The 26,860-nt window shown below is 42.0% G+C and overlaps 1 protein-coding gene across 3 annotated transcripts in view; it reads right to left on the bottom strand.

Moving 5' to 3' along the window:
* The window catches only part of CIMAP2 (ciliary microtubule associated protein 2), a 41,761-nt gene that overhangs the window by 4,786 nt on the left and 10,115 nt on the right, over positions 1-26,860 (bottom strand). For all 3 annotated transcript variants that reach the window (XR_011975840.1, XM_072649587.1, XM_072649588.1), the window contains exons 4-9: positions 26,313-26,435; positions 22,404-22,541; positions 17,317-17,460; positions 7,458-7,619; positions 3,379-3,507; positions 2,195-2,325 (exon numbers count right to left, since the gene is read on the bottom strand). Coding sequence is in view for 2 of the 3 variants with exons in the window: in XM_072649587.1 (XP_072505688.1) it covers positions 2,195-2,325; positions 3,379-3,507; positions 7,458-7,619; positions 17,317-17,460; positions 22,404-22,541; positions 26,313-26,435 (827 nt within the window). In the remaining variant the exon portion in view is untranslated. The remainder of the gene's footprint in view (positions 1-2,194; positions 2,326-3,378; positions 3,508-7,457; positions 7,620-17,316; positions 17,461-22,403; positions 22,542-26,312; positions 26,436-26,860) is intronic.

Below are 26,860 nucleotides of genomic sequence, written 5' to 3'. Positions count from 1 at the left end.
TCTTTGGACAAAGGAGGAAAACAGAGGTGACAAAGTCTGGATAGAATGCTAGAGTCAAAGAGTGACAAGATCTGACTGAGTCTTGGCTCCAAGGCTTTCTTCTTGGAGCCTGTTTCTTCCTGTCAAATTTAATTCAACAAATATTTATTAAGGGTCCATAAGAGCGGTTGGGGGCATCATAGTGCACAAAGCGCTGGGCCTGGAATCAGGAAGACTCATCTTGGTGAGTTCTGGCCTCAGACACTTTCTCAGACCTTTTGTAAGTCACAACCTTGTTTGCCTCAGTTCATCATCTGTAAAATGGGGACATATTAGAGAAGGAAACTGCCCCAGAATGCTTGCTAAGAAAATGTCACCAAGTCCATGGGGTCATGTAGAGCCTGCCATGGCTGAACAACAACAGTAATTACATTTTACAATTACATTGGTTCAGTTCAACTAGGGCAACAGGAAGGCAGCAGCTGCTACCAGTAATTCTAATGAGGGCACCAGGCTCTCTCCTACTCTCTGGTTTCTTGCATGCAGCAGATGAAAGGCGGAAGAACTCGTAGCTTGAGACTGGTGTTTTTTAGCCAGTACTTTAGGGCCAACTCTGTTGCCAAGGGAAAAAGCAAGAGAGCAAAATGAAACTTCTCTGTAACAGAGTGTGAGACTATGGGGAGTCTGGTTAACTGAGTATCTGTGTGTGTGTGTGTGTGTGTGTGTGTGTGTGTGTGTGTGCGTGTGTCTGTGTCTGTGTCTGTGTCTATGATCTGTTCTATTCTGTGTGTGTTCCTGGGGAAGTCTTCTGAATTAAGCTGCACTATAATCTGAAGCATTATGCAGAAGGACCCTCAAAGCTGAATATCTGACAACATCTGAGCCCTTCCTTACTCTCCCATCTGTAGGATCCTTGCAGTCAGAGGTCAAGGGACCCTGACACTATGAGTGCTCTAGATCCTTACCTTTAAAACCAAGAACAATTTTAGGCAGAGAGTTCAAAAGAAAGAAAAGCTAAGGTGAGAACTAGAAAGACACAGAGGCAACTAAGCCACCTGATTAGATGCCACAAAGGTCAGGTACATCATAAAGCTTGCTAGACTGACTCATAGACTTTCATTTAGACCTACTGACTTTTAGTTTCTGTACAGTTTTTAACAACCTCAATGTTCTGTTTTCTAAGTTTGTTGGGAAAAGCAATGAGATGCTGTCCAGTGCCCACAAAAATGTCCAGATCTCTCACTTAACAATGTGTATCATAATGGTGTGGGGAAACTGAGGAAGATTCTCCCCAGCTTGTTGCATGGCCACCATATGACCTAATATAAGGAATGTAATTTAAAGCTGATATGCTTAACTGGGAGTGCCAAGGGAAGCAGCAGAATTAATGAAGCATGTAGCCAGGGCGAAGAGAGCCTTTTCTTAAGTCATAAAACTCTTTGAGGGAGAAGGTGTCTGTGTTCAAGGACCTGGCCAGTCCTTGGGTACATACATCAAAAGATAACAGCTGGAACTTTTGGCCAGAGTTCCTTCTTTGTTCCAACAGTCCTCTTTTCCCTGAAGTTACATGTATAAAGAGACTGAGTGGGAAAAGGATTTTTGGAGGTCTTTTGCTGCAGAAATAGAGACTCCTGCTTCTGCTCTCCAGCCAGGACCTTTGCCGACTGCTCTGCCCTCCCTGATTGTCAGAGTTGGAGCTCAGACTTGACTGGTAACGTAGACTTTCTCTTTTTCTATTCTGTCTTAACTATAATCTACTGTTTATATGTATACACTCTCTAACTTACACTATTTGTGTAATAAAACAACTGCCTATAAGCTTGTTTTAGTGCATGTCATTGTATCTTAAGATCTGATCCTAAAGTGAAAGTACTACGCAGTCTATATAATCCTTCTCGATTATAATTGGATAGAGCGATGACCTTGAAGTCAGGAGACCTGGGTCCTACGGTCACTTTGCTTCAGTTATTCAAGCTCTCTGGGCCTCAGTGCCTCAGATATAACATAAGGAGGTTAGACAGGATGACCTTTTGACTTAAAGCACTGATGGTCTATGTTCTTGAAAGGTCCCTTGCTAGTCTAACATTCTGTGACCAGTCATTAATTCTGAAAGCTGATCTTGGGAACCCAAACCTCGCAATCCACCCATCCATCTTCAGTCTACCTGCCCCATTACCGGGACCCCTAATTCCCAGGGGCTCTGGGTTTCACTTACTGCAGGATGGATTCTTTCATGGGGTTTTCACATGGATAGCGGTCATGTTTGGACAGGTAGAGCGACCGATACCGTTGCTGTCTATCCCTTGCCTCATATTTTGTGTTGTAGCGTCCAACACCCACTGGGTTCTGAAGGAAGCAAGACAAAAACAGGCATCTGCCAAGTTAATGGATATCTAGACTCACCAATGGAGAGCTCCACAGAACAACAGATTCTGAGATTTTGAGAGAACTCGGAGGGGAGAACATCTCTTCTGGCCACTGTTGGCCCCAGAGGCGGAACTGGATATTCCACAGTAGGGCAGGAGAGGATGGGATTGCAAGAGGCAGGTGTGCCAATGACCTTCCTAACTCAGTCCTCCCATGGGCATTATTTCATTTGGGAGCATCAAGCTTAAGTGTAACTCCCTAAAATCCCACCTTCTACAGGAAGCCTTCCCAACCCCTCTTCTTTTGAGGGCCTTCCTGCTCTTAATTATTTTTTATTTATCCTGTCTATAGCTTGCTTTGTCTATGTTTGCATGTTGTCTCCCCCTGTAGATTGTAAATTTCTTGAGAAGAGTTTGTCTGTTGCCTCTTTTTACATCTCTAGAATTTAGCACAGTGCTGGGAATACAGTCGGTACTCAATTAATGTTTATTAATGGACTTATTCTCTGCAGTTTTCATGCATTGTTTCTAGTTCTGCCCTCCAAGGCCAAATAGGACAAGTCCAAACCCTCTTCTATATAACAGGTAATCAATAATCAATAAACATTTACTGGACCACTAACAACCATTCCAACTTCTTTATTTTTCCAAGGGACTCAATACATCAACCATCCCACATCCTTATTTCCTGACCACTGTGGATCAGCTAATTGCAGGGTCCCTTGGCAATGGTTTCAGAAAGACTCCCTTACTCAACCACTTTTCTCTCTGTTATTAACTTAAGGTGATGAGGTGGTCTCCCTCATAGAAATAAGGGAATGTTGTTTGGTTTCCCTTGTAGAAATAAGAGAGTGGGATAGTTGGGTTTTTTATTCAGCTTAAAAGGGGATGGGATGACTTTAACCACAGGTCCAGAAGCTCCTGGAAAGAAGTGGGATAGCATTCTGCTGCCTCATCCCTTCTCATTTCGAGTACTGGTCATAGCAACTTTCCCTTCTCCCTATTCACCCTCCCCAAAGTGATCCCTACTTACTGTGTTTCCAACAAAATTCTGGTAGGATTTCAGGTCCACCCTCTTAGAAGAAGAGCCAAATGGATACTGGTTTCTTAATTCATACCCTGGTATAGGTTTAGGGTTGTAGGAGCCTGGGCCCAGGTTATCCTAGGAAGGAGAAATGATTGGGGAAGCCAGGCAGAAGGTCCTGGCAGGACTCTAACCCTCCCTCTTCCTCCTTTTTCCCTCCTCCCTCTGGGTAAGTGTCCTCACCCACCCACCTCCTCCATTGGAGGGCAACAGAAGTCCACCTCAGTGACCTAGGGGCACAGGAGAAGAGCTAGACATACACAAGGTAATCTGATGATGGTGAGAAGCACAACTCCTGCTTACGGACTATCCTAGGTATGTAACATACCATTCTATAGAGAGGTTTGCTCACAACAGCCCCATGAGACAGACAGTACAAATATGATGATGATCATTTTATGGATGAGGAAACTAAGGCTCAAAGACAGTTAGTTGTCTCTACTTCATAGATGAGAAACTAGGGGCTCAGTTTTCTGGGGCACCTGATTCAGTGACATGGGCCCACCCTCAAAGGTCCTCCAGACTTTCTTGTAATGTTTTCTTCCCAATGCACAGGCTACCAGGAGCTCACAACTAAGACCATTGGTTAGCAGTCAGTGCTTGGTCATCATAGCTAAGATAATGCCCACCTCTCTCACTGAGAAGGCCTGGGGACCCAGAGCACACCTGTCTCCAGTTTCAAAGCACCAGTGCAGTGTATCTCAAGGGAGACTGGCATAGGGGCTGGGCTTGTGATTTCACTGATAATAGGAAACGTCCAAATTTGGGAACTCCTTTTACCAACGTGGAGTTGGCACATTTTCTGTAAGGTATACTCCCAGAGAGCTGCTGCCTGGAGCAGCAGGAGCTGAAGTGACTTCCAGGGTCACAGACAGGATATGTCAAAGAATCCAGGCCTTCCTGACTCCAAAGACAGCCTCCTACCCACTGCACCCAGGCAGGGGAGCTGGGTCCTCGACATTCCTGAGGGCAGCCCCAACCTAATTAAAATATAATTGGGAAATAGTCAACAAAACAAATTAAAATACAATAAAACACGGCAATGTTACATTTTAAAAGCCAAGTCAATGTGTGGCCCGCAGGGATCCCACAGAATTAGTGACCCCCATTTTAATTTGGGTTAGACACCATGGCACTAAAACCAGGCCCCTCCCCAGATCATAGACTTAAAGTCGGAAGTGACCTAAGAGGCTCTCTTGTCCTCCATCCCCTCTTATTTTATAAAGGAGGAAACTGAGGTAATGCCCATTCTTTCCTCCTTCCCCACAGCCTAGTCACAAGATCCAGAACTTGAGGGCGTCCTAAGCTTCCAGCTTCCCCACAAGCTGCACCCTTACTCTCGATAGAATCAGCTCTCAGGAGCTTTTCCTGCCAATTGAACCTACTCCCTTATCTCCCTCTTCCCCCCAAACCTGCTCCTCCCTCAGTTATAAATCCCCAGGGGCCAGATGGATATGAATGTCAGACAGGAGGCCCTCTTATGTGCTGGGGAAGTGGAGGAGGGGAGATGAGAACTGGGCATCACTGCCTAGACAAAGAAAAGGGAGCTGGACCCTCTGAGGAAGAAACACATGCTTGTATTCAGTAGAATTAAGGTGGGACCATGAATCCATCAACAAGCATTTAGTAAATACTGACTGTGTGTCAGATAATAACAAGACCAAGCATTTATTGTGTCTTTAAGGTTTGCAAACCACTTGACATACATTATCTCATTGGATCAAGGAAGGATCAGATTAAGGAGAAATATGTAGCAGTAGTTGGTGATTCTTTGCTGAGGTCCACCGGATAGAACAGTAGAGAGAGCTCTGCCATCTTGGCCCTTACCCAAGAGGTAAGGCTTGGGAGCCACCCAAGCAATACTGGCCACTGCTCATTTCTGGCAGGATTTACCTGGGCCCAAATGGTGCTGTCAGAGGAAGCCTACGCAGCATGGCTAGGAAGGGAAGGGATAGAGGGGGAAATCCAGGTGATGGAAAAACAAACTCTATCAATAAAACCTATTTTTCTAAGTAAAAGAAATTATCAAAACAATTACTGCCAGGAAGGAGGAGAAGGCTTTGACTCGGACTTTGGTCTTGTTATTTTTTGTTGTCATTATTGTTGTGGGGTTTTTTACTCTTGTTTTTGGCTTTGCCTTGTTAGGTAACAAGATGGGCTCTGCAAAGAATTACGTGGCATAGCCTGAGAAACTGGGAAATTACCCCACAGTATGGTGTAGCAGAGAGAGTGCTGGACTGGATTCAGAAATCCTAGCTCTCACATTTTCTAGTGGAGTGATCATGGGTGAGAAACTTTTCTGACTCAGCATCTTATCTAAAAAGTTGTGAGTAGTAATAATGCAAGTAGAATTCAGCCCCCAAAGCTCCTGTGAAGATCGAATAAGATGATAACAGACGTAAAGAGATTTGCAAATTTTTTAAGTGATAGATACACAAAGAGAGAGAGGAGAGGAGAGGGAAGAAAAAGAACACAGGGGAGAAAGTGAGAGGGAGAAAAAGAGAAGAAAGGAGAAAAAGGAAAGGAAGGAGAGAGAGAAAGAGAGACGGAGAAAGGAGAGGGAGAGAGACAGACAGACCCAGACCCAGGTAGAGAAGTGGGCTTTGGCAGCAGTTATAGTAAAGACCACAGAGTTTAGCATTTAGGGATGAATCCAGATGAATTAGGTAAAAGAGGGCACTGCCAGCTGGTGGACTGGGGGAGCTCCTCCTAGCTGGGGGCTGCCATGTCTCCTCCCCACTTTTCTTCTGTTCCCTGGCTCATCTTCTCAGAGCAAGGCTGCCTGCCTTTCAAATGAATAGTGAGCTCTTCTGCTAAATGGGAAAAGGTCACAGAGGACCTCAGGGCCCTCCTTCCAGTCCTTGGGTCAATGTGAATTTTAATCAGGCACTATATGGTATAAACAATAATTCTTTGGCTGATGTAACGTCTAATGGAGGTGGAAGAAGGGATCAGAAGGGCAGGGCTGGAAGTTTGGATCTCCGATTTTGCCAGCTTGGGGCATATCTTGTGTGGAAAAGGGTCCAGAGAAGGAGAACACCAACTCCTCCATAATGTACAAGCTTACCAAGGAACCCCGGGCATCCCGGCCATCGGGAAAATCAAAGGACTTGCTAAGAGTCAGAAGGTATCAGAAGCTGGCCTTGAACCCGGGTCTGCCTGAATCCAAAGCCAGCCTGCCATCCATTAGGCCATGCTGTCCCTCAGTAGCATATTTGCTTGTATAAATCAGAGAACAAAAATGTACAAACCAGCATAGATGAGATTGCCAGGCAGCTAGGTGGTATGGTTGGGAAAACCCGAATTGAAATCCAGCCTTAGGCACTAACTAGCTGGTTAGCTTGACCCTGGTCCAGTCATTTCATCTTTGTATGCCTCAGTTTCCTCAACTGTAAAATGGAGACAATGGTAACAGCTGCCTCTCAGGGTTGTTGTGAGGATCAAATGCGACCGTATTTGTAAAGTGCTTAGCCCAGTAACTGGCACAGAGTAGGCATTTATTGTTATTGCAATTAAATCTTTGGAAACCAACTGATAAGTGCATCTTTGTATATAAAAATACACTGTGTATGTCTCTTCAAAAAAGTTATAGTGTCCAAACATTTCAGAAAATAGGTCTTAGTATCAAGACAGCAGAATTTTTGAACCAGAAGGGGTTTTACAGGCCATCCACAACTTACAAATGAAGAAACTTGGAAGTTAAGTGACTGCCCAAGGTCACAAAGGTTGGTAAGCCAGGACTTGAGCCCAGGTCCTTTGACTTTGGATTCAGTGCTCCTTTGATCACACTACGCTGCCTTCATCGAAAAGCTGCCGTTTTTCATTTCAGAGGAAGAAAGTGAAAATCAGAGATGAGGTGCGCTGTTCCAGGTCACACAGCACATCTATGGCAGATTTGGGATAAAGTGCCTATTTCTTTCCCAGTCCTCACTGTCCCTCCTAAGTCACTGGAGGGACCCTGAAGCATGGACTTAAGTGACCACCTGACTCAGGGGAGGAAGGAGAAAAGGGCAGCAGAGACCACTGACCTGTTTGACGGGCCACTGGCTAAGAGTAGAACAGTATATCCTCTCGGTGGGCACGGCTGGACTCCGGGACAGTTTTCCAAAGACTCCATGATTCTTCCTAGAACTCGAATTCAGCTCGTCCACAAAGCTCTTGAATGAGAACAACTCGAATGGCTTTTTTTTCTAGGGTCCAAGAACAATGACGAGAAATTACAATAAAGAAATAAAGCACATCCTTCTCTACGGTGGGAATGTTATGGGAACCATAAATGGAGGTGACAAACGTAACTGGATAGAATTCCAACCTCCCGACGCTGGGGCTGTACTGGGCTCCCTTCCCTCCTCTTTCTACATGTTCCTTCTTGGTGATTTCATCATCTTGCACAGGTTCAACTATTATCTCCAGGAATATGACCCTGGACCACAGTGCTCTTCCCCAAATGTCAAAGGTCTGACCATGACCTGCTCAGTCAGCTCGAGTGACTTTCTATCACCTCCAAGATCAAATATAAAATCCTGTTTGGAATTTAAAGCCCTTCGTTACCTTCCCAGTTTTCTTACACCTTAATGTCCTCTATATAATCTGTCATCCAGAACATGCCTCCTGGCTATGCCCCATACATGGCACTTGGTCTCCCATTTGATTGCACTTCTTATTTATTTGTTTGCTTGGGTTTGGGTTTGTTTTTTTTTGGTTACATTTAGAGTTCTGAGTTGTCTCCCTCTCTCGCTGCCAACATTTGACACAGAAATATATGTGAAACCATGCATTATATACTTCTCCATATCAATTCTTTCTCTGGAAGTGGATAGCATCTTCTTTTACAGGAACTTGATAGTTGATTTGAAATAGCTCAGTCATTCACAGTTACCCTTAAAACAACAGTGCTGTTACTCTATACAATATTGTCTTCGTTCTGCTTATGTCACTCTTCGTTATTTCATGCAAGTCTTTCCATGTTTCTCTAAAACCAACCTGCTTATCATTTCTTACAGCACAGTAATATTCTAACACAATCATATACCACAATTTGTTTAGCCATTCCCCAATTGATGGGCATCTCAACAATTTTCACTTCTTTGCCATCACAAACAGAGATGCTGTAAATATTTTAAAACATAAAGGTTCTTTTCCTTTTTCCCTGATTATGTTGTAAAACATATCTAATAGTGGTATTTCTGGGTCAAAGAGCATACACAGGTTTATGATAATTTGGGCATAATTCCAGATTGCTCTCCAAAATGGTTGGATCAATTCACAGCTCCACTCATTAGTGTCCCAATTTTTCCACCTCCCCTCCAATATTTGTTATTTTCTCCTTCTATCATTTTAGCCAGTCTGATAGGTGTGAGATGGTATATCAAAACGCGGTTTTAATCTGTATTCCTCTAACCAATAATGATTGAGTATTTTTTTATATGACTATATTATAGCTCTGATTTCATCTTCCAAAACTTGCCTGTTCATATTCGCTGATCATTTATCAATTTGGAGACTCATATTCTTATAAATTTGTCTCAGTTCTCTATTCATTTGAGATCTGAGACCTTTATCTGAGAAACTGTCTATAACGCCCCCCCTCCAATTTTGTGCTACATTGGTTTTATTTGTATAAAACCTTTTAAATTCAATGTAATGAAAATCATCCATTTTACATCCCACAATGCTCTCTATCTCTTATTCATAAGTTCTTCTCCTATCCATAAATCTGATAGGTAATATGTTCCATGTTCCTCTAATTTTCTTATGATATCTCCATTTTGACCTTATTTGGGTAGGTGTAAGACTGATGTATGCCTAGCTTCTGCCAGACTGTTTTCCAGTTTTTCCAGCAATTTTTACCAAATAGTGAGTTCTTTTTCCAAAAGCTTAGATCTTTACATTTATCAAACACAAGATTACTACAATTATTTACTGCTATGTATTGTATATCTCCTCTATTCACTGATCCACCATTCTGTTTCTCAGCTAGTACCAGATAGTTTGATAATTACTGCTGTATAATACAATTTAAGATATGGTACTGCTAGACCTTCTTCCTCTACATTTTTTTTTCATTAATTGCTTTGATATTCTTGACCTTTTGTCCTTCCAAATGAATTTTGTTATTATTTTTCCTGTCTCAAAATAATTTTTTATTAGATTAATTGGGATGACACTAAATAAATAGATTAGTCTAGGGAGAATTGTCATTTTTATTATATTGGCTTAGCCCACCCAAGAAGAATTGATATTTCTCCAATCATTTAAATCTGACTTAATTTGTATAAAAATGTTTTATAATTCATATAGTGCCTGGATTTGTCTTAGCAGGTATAATCCTAGGCATTTTATATTGTCTATACTTATTTTAAATGAAATCTATCACTATCTCTTATTGAAGGTCTTTATTGATGACATATAGAAATGCTGCTGACTGATGTGGGTTTATTTTACATCCTGTTATGTTGTTAAAATTATTGTTTTGAAAAATTCTTTAGTTGAATCTCTAAGATTTTCAAAGTATATCATCTTATCATTTACAAAAGGAGATAGTTTTGTTTCCTCATTGATCATTGTGATTCTTCCCATTTCTTTTTCCTCTCTTATCGCTAGAATTTATAGTATAATATTGAATAATATTGGTGATAATGGGCATCCTTGGTTCACTCCTGGTCTTAGTAATCTTAATAGCTTGTGATGATCTTTTAGGTGGATGCCTCTTATCATTTTAAGGAAAAATCCATTTATATCAAGACTTTCAATTTTTTTAAAAATAAGAATGAATGTTCTATTGTGTCAAAAGCTTTTTCTGCATCTATCGATATCCTCATCTGATGTTTGTTGTGTGATATGGTAAATTATGCTAATAGTTTTTCTAATATTGAACCAGCCCTGCATTTCTGGTATAAATGCCACCTGGTCATAGTGTATAATCTTTATCATATATTGCTGTAATCTCCTTGCTAGTATTTTATTCAAAATTTTTGCATCGATATTTATTAAGGAAATTGGTCTACAGTTTTCTCTGTTTTTCTTCTTCCTGGTTTAGGTATCAGCACCATATTTGTTTCATAAAAGGAGTTTAGTAGGACTCCTTCTTTACCTATTTATTCCAAATTTATTTAATATTGACTTAGTTGATCTTTAAATGTTTTGTAGAATTTACTTGTAAATCTATCTTGTCCTAATGCTTTTTTTAGGAAGCTCATTTATGACTTATTCGCTTTCTTTTTCTAAAATAGGTTTATTTAGATATTCTATTTCCTCTTCTGTTAATCTAGGGAGTTTATATTTTTGTAAATATTCTTCCATTTCATTTAAATTATTAAATTCATGGGCATATAATTGGGGAAAAATCCTAATAATTATCTTCATTTCACCTTCACTAGTGGTATATTTACTCTTCTCATTCTGAATACTAGCAATTTTTTCCTTCTCTTCTTATAGATTATTTTGTTAGTTTTGTTTTTTCATAAAACCGGCTCCTAGTTTTATTTATTAATTCAATGGTTTTCTTACATTCAGTTTTATTATTCTTACCTTTAGTTTTCAGGATTTTCAGTTTGTCCTTTTTCTTTAATTACAAACCCAATTATCACTGTGTTCTTTCTCTATTTTATTGATGTGAGCATTTAGAGATACTAATTTTCCTCTGATTACTGCTTTTGCTACATCTCCTAAGTTTTGGTATGTTGCCTTATTATTCTTTTCAATAAAATTATTTTTTGTTTCTATGATTTCTTCTTTAACTCACTCATTCTTCAAGATTAGGTTATTTAGTCTCCAATTAATTTTTAATCTATGTTTCCATGATCCTTCATTAAATTTAATTTTTATTGCTTTATGATCTGAAAAGGATGCATTTCATAGTTCTGCTTTTCTGCATTTGACTATAAGGTTTTATCCCCTAATATGTGATTAATTTTTGTAAAGGTGCCATATACCACTGAGAAAAAGGTATCATCCTTTCTATTTCCATTCAGTTCTCTCCAGATATCTATCACATCTAGCTTGTCTCAAATTCTGTTCATTTCTTTGACTTCTATCTTATTTATTTATTTTTTGGTTAGATGTATCTAGTTCTGAAAGGGAAAGGATAAAATCCCTTACTATTATAGTTTTGCTATTTACATCTATAATTCATTTAGCTTTTCCTTCATAAATTTGGATGCTATAGAATTTGGTGCATGTATGTTTAGTATTGATATTACTGTATCTGTGGTACATTTTTTTAAAAAGGTAATCTCCCTGCTTATCTCATTTAATTAAATCCATTTTAGCTTTAACTCTGTCTGAAATCATGATTGCTATTCCTGTTTTTAAAAAAATATCAGCTGAAGCATAAAAAATTTTACTTCAGCCCTTTATTTTTACTCTATATATATCTCTCATTTTTAAAATGTGTTTCTTGTAAACAACATATTGTCAAGCTGTGGGTTTTGATCCATTCTGCTCTATAGGTGAGCTCATCCTATTCACACTCAAATAATAATTACTAGTAGTGTATTTCCCTCTACTCCATTTTCCCCACTGTTTCTCTCTCTCTCTCTCTCTCTCTCTCTCTCTCTCTCTCTCTCTCTCTCTCTCTCTCTCTCTCTCTCTCTCTCTTACTCCTCCTCCTCTTCCTCCTCCTTCCCTTCTTTCTTTGAAGCATAATTTACATCTCATCACTGCCTCCCTAATCTGCATGCCCTTCTGTGAATCTCTCCCTCAGCCTATCCCCTTGTCCTCCTATTTCTCTGTAAGTTAAGAAGACTTTTATTCTAAACTAGATGTATTTATTCCCTCTTTCATTCAGGTCTGATGAGAATAAGGTTCTCATGCCTCTCACCCTCCACCCCATCCTCCCCTCCACTGTAAAAGTTCTTCCATTCACACCTCTTTTGTATGAGATAAACTGCTCCATTTTATCTCTTCCTACCCAATTGTATTTTTTAGGATCATTTCATCATAATCAACTCAAACCCATCTATGTATACTCTTTCTAACTACCCTAACAATGATAACATTCTCAAGAGTTATAAATATCCGTTCCCCATTTAAGAGAGTAATCAGTACGACTTTATTAAATCCCTTATGATTAGTCTTTTATATTTACCTTCTTATGTTTCTTCTGATTCTTATATTTGAAAGTCAGATGTTTCTGTTAGTTCCACTCTTTTCCTCAAAAATATTTGAAAGTCCTTTAATTCATTAAATATTTATTTTTTCCTTTGGAGAATTACACTCCGCTTTGTTGGGTAGGTTATTTTTGGTTCCAAATCCAGCTCCTTTGCTCTTCAGAATACCATATTCCATGCCCTTCAATCTTGTGATGTACAAACTGCTAAATCTTGTGTTATCCTAACTGTAACCCCACAGTATTTGAATTATTTATTTCAAGTTGCTCATATTATTTTTTTCCCTTGACTTGGGAGCTTTGAAACATAACTATAATATTCCTGTGAGTTTTCATTTTGGGATCTCTTTCAGGCAGTGATAGGTAGATTCTTTCCATTACTATTTTACCCTCTAGTTCTAAAACTTGAGGGCAATTTCCTTAATAATTTCTTGAAGTATAATGTCTAGACTCTTCTTTTGATCATGGCTTTCAATTAGTCCAACAATTCTCATATTATCTCTCCTCGATCTGTTTTCCAGGTCAGTTGTTTTTCCAATGAGATATTTCTTGTTCTCTTCCATTTTTTCATTCTTTTGATTTTGTTTTATTATTTCTTGATGTCTTATGAAGTCATTAGCTTTCTCTTGACCAATTCTAATTGTTAGGGAGTTCTTTTCCTCAGTAAGTTTTTGGATCTCTTCTTTCAATTGGTTGACTTTCTTTTCATAGTTTTCTTTATTTTCTTGCATTACTCACTCCTTGTCCCAATCTTTCCTCTACTTCTCTTATTTTAAGCTCTTCCAAGAACTCTTTTGGGGCTTGTGACCCTTTTAATTTGACTTTGAAGCTTTGTAAGTAGCTGTTTTGGCTTCGTTGTCTTCTTCTGAGTTGGAACCCCGATATTCTCTATCATTATATGGACCGTCTATGGTCAGGTTCTTTTTCTGTTGCTTACTTATTTTTAACTGCCTTTTCTTGGTTGTTAATTTTATGTTAGGGATGAGACTCTTCAGGGTGTGGGAGATAATGTTTCAGGCTTCAGGTTTTTTGTGTTGTTTTTTTCAGAACTCTATTTGGGGTGTCTGACTTTTTGATTCTTCCAATGTGCTGGGACCCAAGTGGTCTAGGCACTACTCCTCCAACTTATGCCTTGGTTTTATGAGTGACCTCAAGTGCTCCTCTATACCTGATCCATGACCAGGGCCCCCCCTCGTTGCTGCCACCACACATGTTCTCTCTTGCCCTATCAGACTCCATTTTCTGGAGGCCACAAGCATCACTATGTCCCTCTGCCCTGGAACCAATATCAGGGACTCAGCTCTCCTGAGTGACTACAGCTAGTCCTCTCCATCCTGGAACCAGGAGCAGGGTCCCACCCCTTGACAATCCTTACCTGGTGTGTGATTGTTCCTCCTCACCTGTCAACAGATCTGAGCCCTACATCAAGTGCCAGTGGAGGCTTCCTTCCCAGTCTTCCCCTGAGCAGCCCCCCAACCCCTCAACCATCAATGGGATGAAAGTTTCAGAAGCTGAGGCTGCCGCGGACACAGCTGCCTCCAAGGCTTACTGCTTTTTTACACTGTGATATCTCTACTTACTCCTGACCAAACCACCACCCTGTAGTTCAGATCTTTCCTAAGTTATCTAAGACTGTACAACTTTTACCCCAACTTTTTATTTCTGCCCCTCTAAGATTCAAATTGAAACTAAGTTATTTGGAGGGAAATTTGGGAGAACCTAGTAATTTCCCACCTTATTCTACCATCTTCCCATAATCCCCTTCCTCCTAGCATTTTCATGGGTTGTTCTCCATGCCTGGAATACTCTTCCTCCTCATCTTTACCTCCTGGCTTCCCTGGCCTACAGCAGTAGCTGCTTTGTAAACAGAAGAAAAGGATGAGGAAGGAGAGCAAGGAAGGAAAACCAGAGAAAATACAGAGTAGGGGGAGTAGGTGCTGTTTCTGCAGAACAGCCAGGAGGCCAGTATCACTGGATCATAGATTATACAGAGGGGAATTAAAGTATAAGAAGACAGAAAGATAGGAAGGGCTTTAAAAGTCACACAGAGGATTTTCTATTTGATCCTGGAGGCAATAAGAGACATTGCAATTTATTGAGTAGGGAGGTTTATTGACAAGATGCATAAAAAAGCTTTGACAAAGGACAACCCTCATTTATGATCAAAACCTTACAGATACAGGCATAGATGGTCTTTTCTGATAAAATTGTAAGTATCTCTTTAAAACCCAAAGCTAGGATTACATGTAATTTGGAAAAACATCATCCCAATAAAAATAAAGTAAAGCAATGAGGTCCCCTTTCCCCACTGCTTCTCAAAATGTTAGCAACAGTCATAAAAAAAGAAGGAAATTAAAGGCATAAAGATAGGAAAAGAAGAGATGGTACTATCCCTAGTTGCTGATGACATAATGGCTGACTTAGAGTATCCTAGAGTCAGAAAATAAACCAACTGAGACAATTAATAGCCTTACCAAAGTAGTAGGATACAAAATAAACCCACAAAACCCAGAAACGTTTCTGTATTGCAATAATAAATCCAGGAGGGAAGAAGAGAAAGGAAGTCCCATTCAAAATAATTACAAAATTCCTTAAATATCTAGCAGTCTATCTTACCAAGGGTAGCTAGGTGAGACCATAGAGGATAGAGTGCTGGACCTGAAGTCAGGAAGACATCTTCCTGAGTTCAAATCCAGCCTCAGACCCTTACTGTCTGTATGACCTTGGGCAAGTCACTTTACCCTGTTTGCCTCAGTTTCCTCATCTGTAAAATGAACTGGAGAAGGGAATGGCAAACCACTCTAGGATCTTTGCCAATAAGACCCCAAATGGGGTCATGGAGAGCTGGACCTGACTGGATAACAAGAAGTCAACCTACCAAGGCATGCCCCAAAAAACTTCCCAAAGAAATAGAGCCTTGAACAATCAAAGGGATATGCCATGATCATACTTGAGCTGTACCAATATAATAAAAATTATAATGCTATTAATAAATTAATTTACAGATTTAGTGCTATAGCAATCAAATGATCAAGGAGAGAAAAAAAATCATTCATCTGAAGAATCCAAAAACATTGTCAACAAAAAAGCAGAAATGAAGAGTAAGTAGCATTCCAGACCTCAAGTTACATTGTCAAGCAGCGATCATTCATCCAAATGATTTGATGATGGTTAAAAACTGAAATGGAAGTTTATGGAAGAAATCCTAGACAAGAAATAACTGAACTCTGTAAACCGAGTGCAATAAGCCCCAAACCAAAAATTACCCAGAGAAGAACTCTTAGCTGGTGAGAAGTTTTGGGAAAATTAGAAAGCAGTCTGGCAGAAATTATTTTTAGACCTACATCTTACACCTTATGTAATTAGGTGATATCACGGATAGAGTGCTAGATTTGGAGTCAGGAAGACCTGCATTCAGATCCTGACTCTGACCCTTACTAGCTGTGTGATCCTGACCTTTCTCAGCCCTAGCTCCATTATCTGTAAAATGGGGATAATTATAACACATACTTCTTAGGGTCCCCGAGGGGATCAAGTGAGATAATTCATGTAAAGGGCTTTGTAATCCTTAAACCTATCTGAAAATCTGTTTGAAACCTATTGCTTCGTGACTACCCACTCACTTGTTGTTCAGTCATTCAGTTGTGTTTGACTATTGATGACCGCATGGACCGTAGTATGTCAATGTTATTCATAGGGTTTTCTTGGCTAAGATACTGGAGAGGTTTGTCATTTCCTTCTTTAGTGGATTAAGGCAAACAGAAGTTAAGTGATTTGCCCAGGGTCACACAGCTAGTAAGTGTCTGAGGTCAAATATGAACTCAGGTCTTCCGGACTCCAGCCACAGTATGCACAATGATGCCACATAACAGCCTCAATCACTCACTACCTCACCATGGAACCCACTGAAGGAACTGGAGACACAGTAGCTTCCTTTGAGTATTTGAACGTATGTCACACGAAGAAGAATTAAGCCTTGTCCCATTTGGCCCTGGTGGGCAAAGCCCAGACCAGTGCATGAAAGTTGTCAAGAGACAAACATGATGAGAGCCAATGTTTCGATAGCATTTAAGACTCGCAAAGCACTTTATAAATATTATCTTATTTGCTCCTGACAACAACCCCAAGAGGGAGGTGTTGTTATTATCCCCATTTTACAGGTAAGGAAACTGAGGCAAACAGGGTTAAGGGACTTGTTCAGGGTCACACAGCTAGTAAGTGTCCGAGGCTGGATTTCAACTCAAGTGTTCCTGACTGCAGGCCCAGTGCTGTAGTTACTAGACTCAGCAACAGGGGCTTGATTTCAGCTTCCTAACAAGGACTGTCCTCCAGAAGTGCCATGTGATGCCTTGGGGTGGGGATTCAGTAATAACAATGAAGGATGGGCACTTAAAGGTTTACAACACACTTCACATAATTTCACCAGATCCTGCTGGGAGTAACTTGATTAGGGTCACACAGCTAGTAAATATTGGAGGCAGGATTAGAACCCAGGCCTCTCCTTACTCCAGCATACCACCCTGAAGCTAACATTCTTTGCTCTGAGCTCTGGTTTTGTAATGGATTGTAGTTATCTGTTTATGGCTCCTAACTGAGACCTAGAGAAAGGGTAGGTGGACCCATTAATCCCTCCTGACTTCTGCCAGGGCTTGCCAACTTCAGGGAGGATGGCATTTCTAGAGATAAACCCAACACTAATGAGTCAAGCCTTCCTCCTCTCCCATTCATGTGGATGCCCAGGCCTGAGTTACCCTCCCATTGAGGACGAGAGTACAGACCTGGGTGGCGTAATGCCCATAGGCGATAGGCATGGACCTGTCTCCTGAGAAAATATCGTAGGGCCCACGCTTGCTGGTGGTCCGGGTCAGCACTTCTTCCATTCCACTTTTGAAGGAGTAGGTCCCTGGTGATAAACCACTGCCCTAGAGTCAGAAGAAGGCAAAAAAAATGAATCATTCAATGTCATTCAACAAGCATTGATTAAGCACCTCCTATAGGCAAAGGTCCATGCTTAGAGCTGAGGACAGAAAGCTGAGCTCTCATGGAACTTCCAGACTAGTCAATGTGGCTATCCCTGTGCACTCAGCAAGGCTGTGGCACCAGAGTTCTCCAGGTCAATGTGCTTGAGAAGGACATGGAGGTTAGAGCCAGGCGCATACAGCTGCTACCCCATGGTGGGAGGCCACCTGCAAGAACTCACCAATGAGTCGATCAATAAACAAGCATTTGTTAAGCGCCTCTGTGTTCTGAGCTCTGAACTAAGTACCGGGGATACAAAAACAAAGTAGAACCTGCCCTCAGGGATCTTACATCCTATAAGGACAGAAAACTCTCTTACTCTCTTCATATACACATATGTACATACATACACATCTACATGCACATACACAATATGCATATATCTGTATGTACATATACATATATGTATACACAACCTACATACACAATGTGCGTGTGTATATATACATATATGTGTATATACATGTAAAATATAAGATAATATGATAGAGAGTGAGAAACCAGCACTATTTTATTTGTATGTGTATGTATATATGCATGTGCGTATACATACATAGGTGCTTTTTACCATGACATTGTCAGCGGTGTTGTTGGATGCCTCCAATGAGGACAAAAACGGCACCAAGGTCAGCTAGCGCACCGATGATAAATTATTTAACTTGAAAAGGCTACAAGCCCCATATATATGGCCTGGATCAGATTGCACACTGTCTTGGGGAGGAGGGAAGGGAAGGAGGGGAAGAAAACTTAAAACTCAAAATTTTGTAAAGGGGAATGCTGAAAACTAAAAATAAATAAATACTTAAAAAGAAAGAAAGAAAGAAAAGCTGCAAAAGCCAAGATTAAAGAGGAGGGAGAACTGGCACATGGCTTTTTGTTCACAGAGGATTGTGCACTCAATGCAACCTCTGAAGCTGAGAGGCAAAAAAGTATGGATTGATTCTCTGCTGCTTGTGCTAATTTTGGCCCAACAAGTAACACCACAGAAAAAACAGGTTCTCCAGTAGCCAGCCTCATACCATTCATAGCAAATGAAGAAATTTTGAATACTGTGGATAAGTTCACCTACCTTGGCAGGAGAGTTCCTATGGATGTCCACATAGAGAATAATGCATACATTGGCAGAGCTAGCTCAGTGTTTGAGAATGTCAGGAAAGTGTGGGAGAGAAGAGGTATTAAACTGCCTGCCAAACTGAAGGTCTACAGAGGCGTTGTGCTGACCTCACTGTTGTAGGCCTATGAAATCTGGATAGCCTACCAGCGCCATGTCGGGAAACTGGCTCACTTCCATTTCAATTGCCTTAGGAAGATTCTGAAGATCACCTGACAGGATAAGGTACCAGACACTGAGGTCCATTCTCAATCATTCAAACTCTGCGACAGAGAACACAACTCCAATGGGCTGGCCATATTATTCAAATGCCAAATGTATGCTTGCCTAAAAGATATTTTATGGAGAACTCACACAAAGTGCTCACAATACAAGCACACTCTCAAGGTCTCTCTGAAGAGCTTTGGAATCAATTGTGAGACATGGGAGATGCTGGGAAAGGACTGCCCAGCATGGCATGCCCCCATCAAAGATGGTGCTGTGCTCTATGAGCAAAGCAGAATTGTAGTAGCTCAAAAGAAATGGGAGATGTGTAAACTTAGAGCCATCTCCAAATGGACTATTCGTGTCCAGCCTGTGGTAGAGCCTTCTGAGCTCATATTGGTCTGATCAGCCACAACTGGAAGCGCTGAAACTTGATCCCAACATAGTGATGTCATTTTGGTCCTCTGAGAATGGACAACAATGAATCATATACACACACGCATATACGTATATGTATATTTATGTGGGTGAATACATAAATGTGCATGGATACTCACATGTATACATATATACATATATTGTATCACATATGTACAATACATATATATGCATACATGTGTATGTGCATATATATATATATATATATATATATATATATATATATATATGAAATCAAGATAGTCTTCATGCAGAAGGTGGAGTTTGAGCTAAATACTGAAGGAAACTGCATGTCCCAGGCAGGGATATATGAATTAGTTAAGTTGAGCAGGAACCGGAGCTGGAGATTTCTGTCTTAGACATCCTCGGAGGGAGATATACAGAGGGAGGGCATCCCCACATGGGGAGAGCCTGTGGAAAGTCACATAGATGAGAGATGGAACATTGTGGGTGAGGAAAAGCAAGAAAGCTGCTCTGGCTAACAACTGCATTCACCCTGGTGTCTGAGTTGTACAAACAAATTGGAGAATGGAAAGCATTTCTGTAGAAAAAAATTATATCTATTTTTTTAAAAGTGCATGGGAGATAATATTGTATAATGAGGCTGATAAGGCTGGACAGGTAGGTCGGAGCCAAGGTGGGAAGCGTTTTAAATGCCAAACAGAAGAATCTATATTGGAGTCTAAGAATTTAACAGCAGCCTCTGGAGTGGAATGAGTGGGGCAACTTGCTGAGATCTGGAGATTTTCACTAAAGCAGCAAAGTCTTAAAGCAACAGTGCTTACACATAATGCCAGCTGGGCTGTTTACTTGGTGTAACCAACACTCGTGCCAGGGAAGACTTCATGGCACAGTTTGAAAGACTGAGGGCATAACAATGGGGCAGGGGCAAGGGACACGGATGCATCCCCAGCTGGGCCCTCAATTCGGGAGTTTTTCTCCTCAGGTCCAGAAGGAGGAAGGAGGAAAGTGACCCTCAGGGTGAGAGATGCCTTCCTGGCCTGGCCCTCAGTTCATTGGTATGGGACACCTGAGCCAATCACACATCATAGGATCCCTACCTCTTACCAGCAATGTGGAAGAGGAGAAATCAGATGGATTTCCCAGCACTGATGTCAAAGGCAGATACTGATGAACTACGAAAACTGAGTGGGAGATGGAGATTTCCAAACAATAAGTATTTCTTAGTTATCTGCCAAGCACTGTGGTAGTTCAGAAAAACAAATACAACCTTAACTGATCCTGGGCAGATAGTATTCCACACCAATGTTCCCCCACCTCTGCAAAGAACATAAGACCTCTGGGGCCAGACCCATGGCCATTCTAATTGCACATTATCCCAAACATCTTTTAACAAACCAAAACTGGAATCAAAGAATTGTGTACCCAGAGCATCTGGTCTTATGTCCTCATTCAAAAGGTGAAGTGATTTAAATGCCAAATGAGATTCAAATCCAGAACTTCAGATTCCAAATCCAGGCGATTTTCCCCCTCCCCTGCCCATTGTCTCACCCCTTACCCCACCAGACACAAAGAGGTAGACCGGATTGGTGGACAATGTCAGGATGACCTTGGTGATGACGGGTCCCATCTGACTAGAAAGAAGAATGAGACATACAACAATCTAAGAAAAAAGACTCATGTACCAGATTCAAGGCAAGAAGAAGAAGTTTTCAAAGGAGAGAAGTGGGGGGAGGACCCCCACGGATTCAGAAGTCCTTGAAAGCTGTGATGACTCCTGTTTGTCCTCTACAAACCATGTGTAGAACCATGAAGGTAAGGACACACAGGGATGACTGCCTTCCACATCCCAGACCTCTCCTCTTTTCTATATCTCCCTTCCCATCTCCACATTCCAGATGAATCTGCCCTGCTGATAAGAGTTTGGAGAGGAAGCAGCTAGGCCCTGCAAGGTAGTGAGGACACCCAGCAACCAGTTATATCCACCCTGGGTTTACTTAAGATATGGTAGTATAGATTCATGGCTGAACTGAGGCATGGAGGTTGGAACTAGCCATGGGCATGTGGAAGGAAGTTTGAGAGTCAGGGCGGCTAGATGGTGCCACCGTGCACAGAGTGCTGGGCCGGGAGTCAGGAAGATTCATCTTCCTGAGTTCAAAGCTGACCTGAGACACTTAGTAGCTGTGGGACTTTGGGCAAGTCACTTCACCCTGTTCACCCCAGTTTTCTCATTTGTCAAATGAGCTGGAGAAGGAGATGGCAAACCGCTCCAGTATGTTCACCAAGAAAACCCCAAATGGGATCATGAAAGTAGGATGTGACTGAACAACAGCATTCCTGTCCCATCTTTCAGGGCATGCTGACCTCCCCTTATCCCCAGTTCCCTCTCTACTTTTCTCAGGGTAAGGAACAAGATAGGTCCCACTGTGAGGCAGTGGATGTAATGGAGGAAAGCACTGCTGGATTTGGAAACAGAAGACCCAAGTTCAAATCTCACTGTGCTATTTAACTTGGGAAGCCTTGTTAGAGTCATCTCTGGTAGCCACCATTTTTTCTTCTGTCAAATAAGGAAGTGGGACTGGACGCTTTGGAAGGTACCTTCAGATGCAAGCATTCCTTTATCCTCATCTTAGTTTGTAGAAAGCAGTTTGAGATGTTGTGTAATTATAATGACCAAGCTTGGCCCCAGAGAAGAGAGCACTGTTCTTTGAAGAGGTGGGGGACTATGGGTGTGGAACACCATATATACTATCTAGACATTTCATGTGACTTTTTATGAATTACATTTTTATTTGTTGTTATAAGGGATATATTGGGAAATTAAGGTAATTAAAAACAAAAGACATCAATAAACAATTTTTAAACAATAATAATAAAAAATAAAGGTATTTGAGCACTTATCTTCACACCCCCACTAGCCTCACAGAACAACCGAGGAAGACCTAGCCCCCCTCACACTACAGGGGACTCTTTGTAAGGGTGGGCAGGGAGTACACCTTACTTAGGTCTGGGTTTTTGTTTGCCCCTAGTGCTGAGACCATAGGCCCCACACGGGGGAGATATTTGCAAATATTTGATGAATAAATTGATGCCAAGGAAAAGAAATGTGATCCCAAAGCCCCCTGGACTCACCTCAGCAGAGAGATCGAAGGCCTTCCTAGCCTTGGTGCACATTATTCCTTTGGTGTGTGATCGATCCCAGGCCTTCTCCTCCATCTCTGTGTAGGGGTTCCCTCCTTTCCCATAATTCCCAGGGCCAGGAAAATAATTCTGCCAGGTGGAGAGAAGGAGGAACCAGTGTCATCCCAGGGAGCCCAGGACGTAACTATCACCCCGGCCACTGGGCTCTTGCTGGTCTGATAACTTTGTGACTGGCCCTTTGCTTTCCTAAATCAGTCATTTCTAGGCACTGTGCCCTGCCTTGTTCTGAGTTAAAACAGGTTAAGCAACACAAACGGTTACAGTGGGAAGAGGATGGGCTCTTCCCCTGTGACTCTTGGGACCTGGGTGGTCTTGGTTAAGTCATTTCACCTCTGCGGGTCTCTGATTCCTCCCGTGTCAAATGAGGGGGTGGACTCCAGGTGAATCAGAAAGACTCCCTTAACCTCAGTGGGGACAACAGCAGCAGGGTGGTTGTGTTGCTGCTGTTGTTGTCCTTACATCACTGTCATTATTAGCTATAACAAAGACCAGCATGAAACCATCCTTGCCCTCAGGGAGTTTTCCAGGCCTTTAAGCATCCCCTTAACTCTCATTAGGGGCAGCTAGATGGCATCATAGTTCACAGAATGTCAGACTCCTCTTCCCCAGCTCCAATCTGGCCTCAGACACTCACTAGATGGATGACCCTGGGTACCCTATTGGCCTCAATTTCCTCATCTGCAAAATGAGCTGGAGAAAGAAATGGCAAACAAGTCCAATATTTCTGCTAAGAAAACCCCAAATGGGGTCACCACAACAATAAAAAACACAAGCGAATCCCTCATGCCCTCTGCTCATCTTTGGAAATCCAACCCTGGGACCCAGTCTTCTTAAGTTGACAACTCATTTAATTCTCCCTTCCAACTTCTCTATGTACTTCAACCAGTCACCTACCAATTGCCTACTTCGTGGCAGCCACTGTATCAGACACTAGAGACAATTATTTTTAATTACTTACTACGTGACAAACACTACCTCAGGCACTAGGAATATTAAAGAAAAAAATGAAGTCATCTCAGGGGAGAGACCAGTGGACCACAGATTTCTCTAATTAAGCCCCTACTATGTGCCAGGCACTGGGGATACAGGAAAAAAAATAAACTTCATCACCAATTCCCCACGAGCAAGAACTAGAAACTGGCTCTAGGTGGCACACTACACAGAGTACTGCCCATAGAATCAGGAAAACGAGTTCTAATTCTGCCTCAGAAATTTACCGTGTGACACTGGGCAGTCACTTAACTTTTGTCTCTATTTCCTCATGTGTAAAATGGGAACAATTATATCCTCTCCCTTCAAGTGTTGTCACAAGGATGAAATGACGTCATTTTGTAAAGTGCTTTGCAGACCTTATCGTGCTATAAAAGGGCTGGTTATTTTTATTACTGGGACCTGTGGGTAGAAATCTAAAATCTAAAAGAAATTTCTACTTGATGTCAAGAGATGCTGCCTCACCAGAGGGCTCTCCCAAATGGGATGGGCGGCCTTGACCAGAGGCTTTTAACCTGAGGCTGAATGACCAGTCATCAAGGATGCCTGAGGGAGGTTCTTTGTTCAGGGCCATGCTGGACCAGATGCTGCTGATGCTGCCAACATGGCCATCCTGTGATCTCAGTACTGGACCAAACTGTGCCTGATCATCAGCATCTAAACTGGGTTTTTTCATCCTTTTTTTTATAGCCTGGAGAGTGATTAACAATTATGGGCAGCTTCCAGCCCCCTTTGCCTCCTGAGCACAGCTGTTTGCTTTTCAGTTCTGGTATGCCCACACTCACAGCTCGATTCTCTCTTACTCTCTGACTCTCAACACTTCCCAGCACTAACTCACTTGCTCGGAACACTCCACCCTCCCCGAAGTCCAATTCTGCTCTCAGCACTGCCCAAACAACTTGAGCTGGCTTAAACAGGGACCGACATTAGAACAAACTGAGGGCTCCTGGAATCCCAGAAATTAACTCACAACCATGGGGAACTGTCAGCCCACTTCATGTTGGCTGCAGAGACACTAGGTACGTGTGCTCTTGAATAAATAATTTTTTCTTTGCACCTCAGTTTCCAGTTTTGTTAAGACTGGAGGGAGTAGGAGGGGCTGGATGATCTCCAAGGTCTCTTCCAGCTCTGATATTCCATGTTATAAGGTCTCTCCCAGCCCTGACATTCCCTGTTCTAAACTCCCTTTCAGCTGTGATATTCCTTGTTCTAAGCTCCCTCCCAGTTCTGACATCCCCTGTTTTAAGGTCCCCTCTTTAGTTCTAACATTCTCTCAGCCTGATTCTGTGTGAGACACTGTGCTAACTGCTGGGGATGCAAAGAAAGGTAAGAAGCAGTCAGACCCTGCCCTTGGGGAGCTCCCACTCTGATAGGAGAGACCCCATGTAAACAGCTACGCATATGCAACATGCAGCCAGTGGAAATGGAACATCTTGGAAGGGCCTGGTCGTCATGTCTGGATGGGAGAGGTGTTGGAGCCAGGAATGTTTAAGTCAGAGAAAAGCCTCAGGGGAGACAGGCTAGCTCCCTTCAAAGAGTTCCCAGCACCACTACAATACCCCTGACAAATGGGCTTCCAGGCTCTACTGGGGAGCTCACTACCTCCCAAGATAGCCCTCGACATTTTGGCAATATTTTACTGGGAAGAAATTCCTTATATCAAGGTTAAATTGGCCTCACTGTAATTTCTAACCATTGGTTCACATTCTGCCTTCAGAGGCCAACCTGAAGCAATCTAATCTCCTTCAAATACTTGAAGACATGGTTCACATCCCCCAACCTCACCTTCCAGCCTACTCCAAGTGAATACCTCCAGTGGTTTCACCCAACTAACCTTCTACTGTGTTCAATGGACTTTATCCCTTCCTCTGGGCAATATCTAAATGAGCCATGTCCTTCCTAAATGGGGGTGCCCAGAATTCAATTCATAAAACAAGTAAACAAAATATCCTAGATGTGGCTGGCCAGGACAAAGTGCTAGAGGAATATTACCTTCTTATTCTTGGAAACTATGCCCCTCTTAAACACAGTGATTTTCTTTGGGGGGGTGCCCTATCTGTTATACTGAACTTGTAGTCCACTAGAACCCCTAGATCTTTTTCAGACCAGCTGCTGTCTAGCCCAGCCTCCCCTACCTTGTACTCATTGAACTGGTTTTTTGAACCCAAGAGTAAGGCTTTTATATGTCTCCCCCATTTTACCTTAGTTGGCCACTATCTTAGGCCATTGAAGTGGTTTAGCTATCCTTCCCAATTCTGAGTCATCCACAAACGTGATGAGCTTTGCCCAAATCACTGATAAAATGTCCAACAGTAGCAATCTCTGGGACAGGCTACTGGAGGCATTCTGCCAAGGTCCCTGAAAGCGACCCCTTTTGTTTGGGGATGAATGTGGCATCGGGGAACCTTCTAGAGGTAGAGTTGGGAGGCCTGGGATTGTATACCAGTCCTGGCTCTTATTAGCTGTGTCCCAAACAATCTTAGATCTAGATTCAGAAGGCACGTTAGAGAACACTGAGTCAAACCCTTTTCTTTTACAACTGAGGAAGACAAAGCACCCAAAAGTTAGTAAACATGTACTAAGGGTCCCCCAGAGCTAGGAAAGGCTCGAGGCAGGTTTTGGAGGCAGCGTTCTTGACTCCAAAAACAGCACGCTATCCACTCCACTGCACTGCCTCTTACACAAATCATTCTCTCAGTCTAGGTTTTGGCTTCTTTCTCTGCAAAACGAGGGTGGACCAAGCAAACTCTAAAGACTCTTTTCCAAATTGAAGTCTGATCAGCTCTGCCTAGGAATACAGGGTTGTTGCGCAATCCCTGGGAGCCAGCAGGCCCTGCCAGAAAGCCCTACCTCCACCATCTTTGAGAAGCGTTCTCCTCCAGAGTTGAGCATGCCCACATTGCTGCATGGTTTTTCCTGGGCCAATTCAAGGAAATCTTTGTAGTTGTAGGATCCTGGACCGATCTTTTCTTTCTTGTTAAGGACACAAAAAAAGTAATTGAGCAAAATATCGGGCAGTTTGTGGGGCAAAGCTGGAAGCCCAGGCTCCCTGTTCCCAAAAGAAGCCAAAGTTCAGCCAAATCCAACACTAGCCCCAACTTGGATCCCCGGCTTTCCTGAGGTTCTTTTGGCAGCAGCCAAATTGTTGAGCAAGAGCTTGGCATCAGGACAGAAAGGGGATGGGGCTGGATGTCATCGAATCGATCAGTTAGCAAGCATTTCCTACCAGGTTTTAAGTACTGTGCTAAGCACTGGGGACGGAACTATAAGGAATGAAGTAATTCTTACCTTCTATCGGAAGAGACAAGTACATGTGAAATTATGTACAGCTAAACATAAGATAAATCAATACGCATCTCTAGAAGATAGCTGAACATGAGGCATTTTGGAAGGGAGGG

This window comes from Notamacropus eugenii, chromosome 2, assembly GCF_028372415.1.
Source record: "Notamacropus eugenii isolate mMacEug1 chromosome 2, mMacEug1.pri_v2, whole genome shotgun sequence".
In the NCBI taxonomy this organism is placed as follows: Eukaryota; Metazoa; Chordata; class Mammalia; order Diprotodontia; family Macropodidae; genus Notamacropus; species Notamacropus eugenii.
Note: the sequence above shows the minus strand (reverse complement) of the source record. Positions and strands in the feature narration are given on the sequence as shown.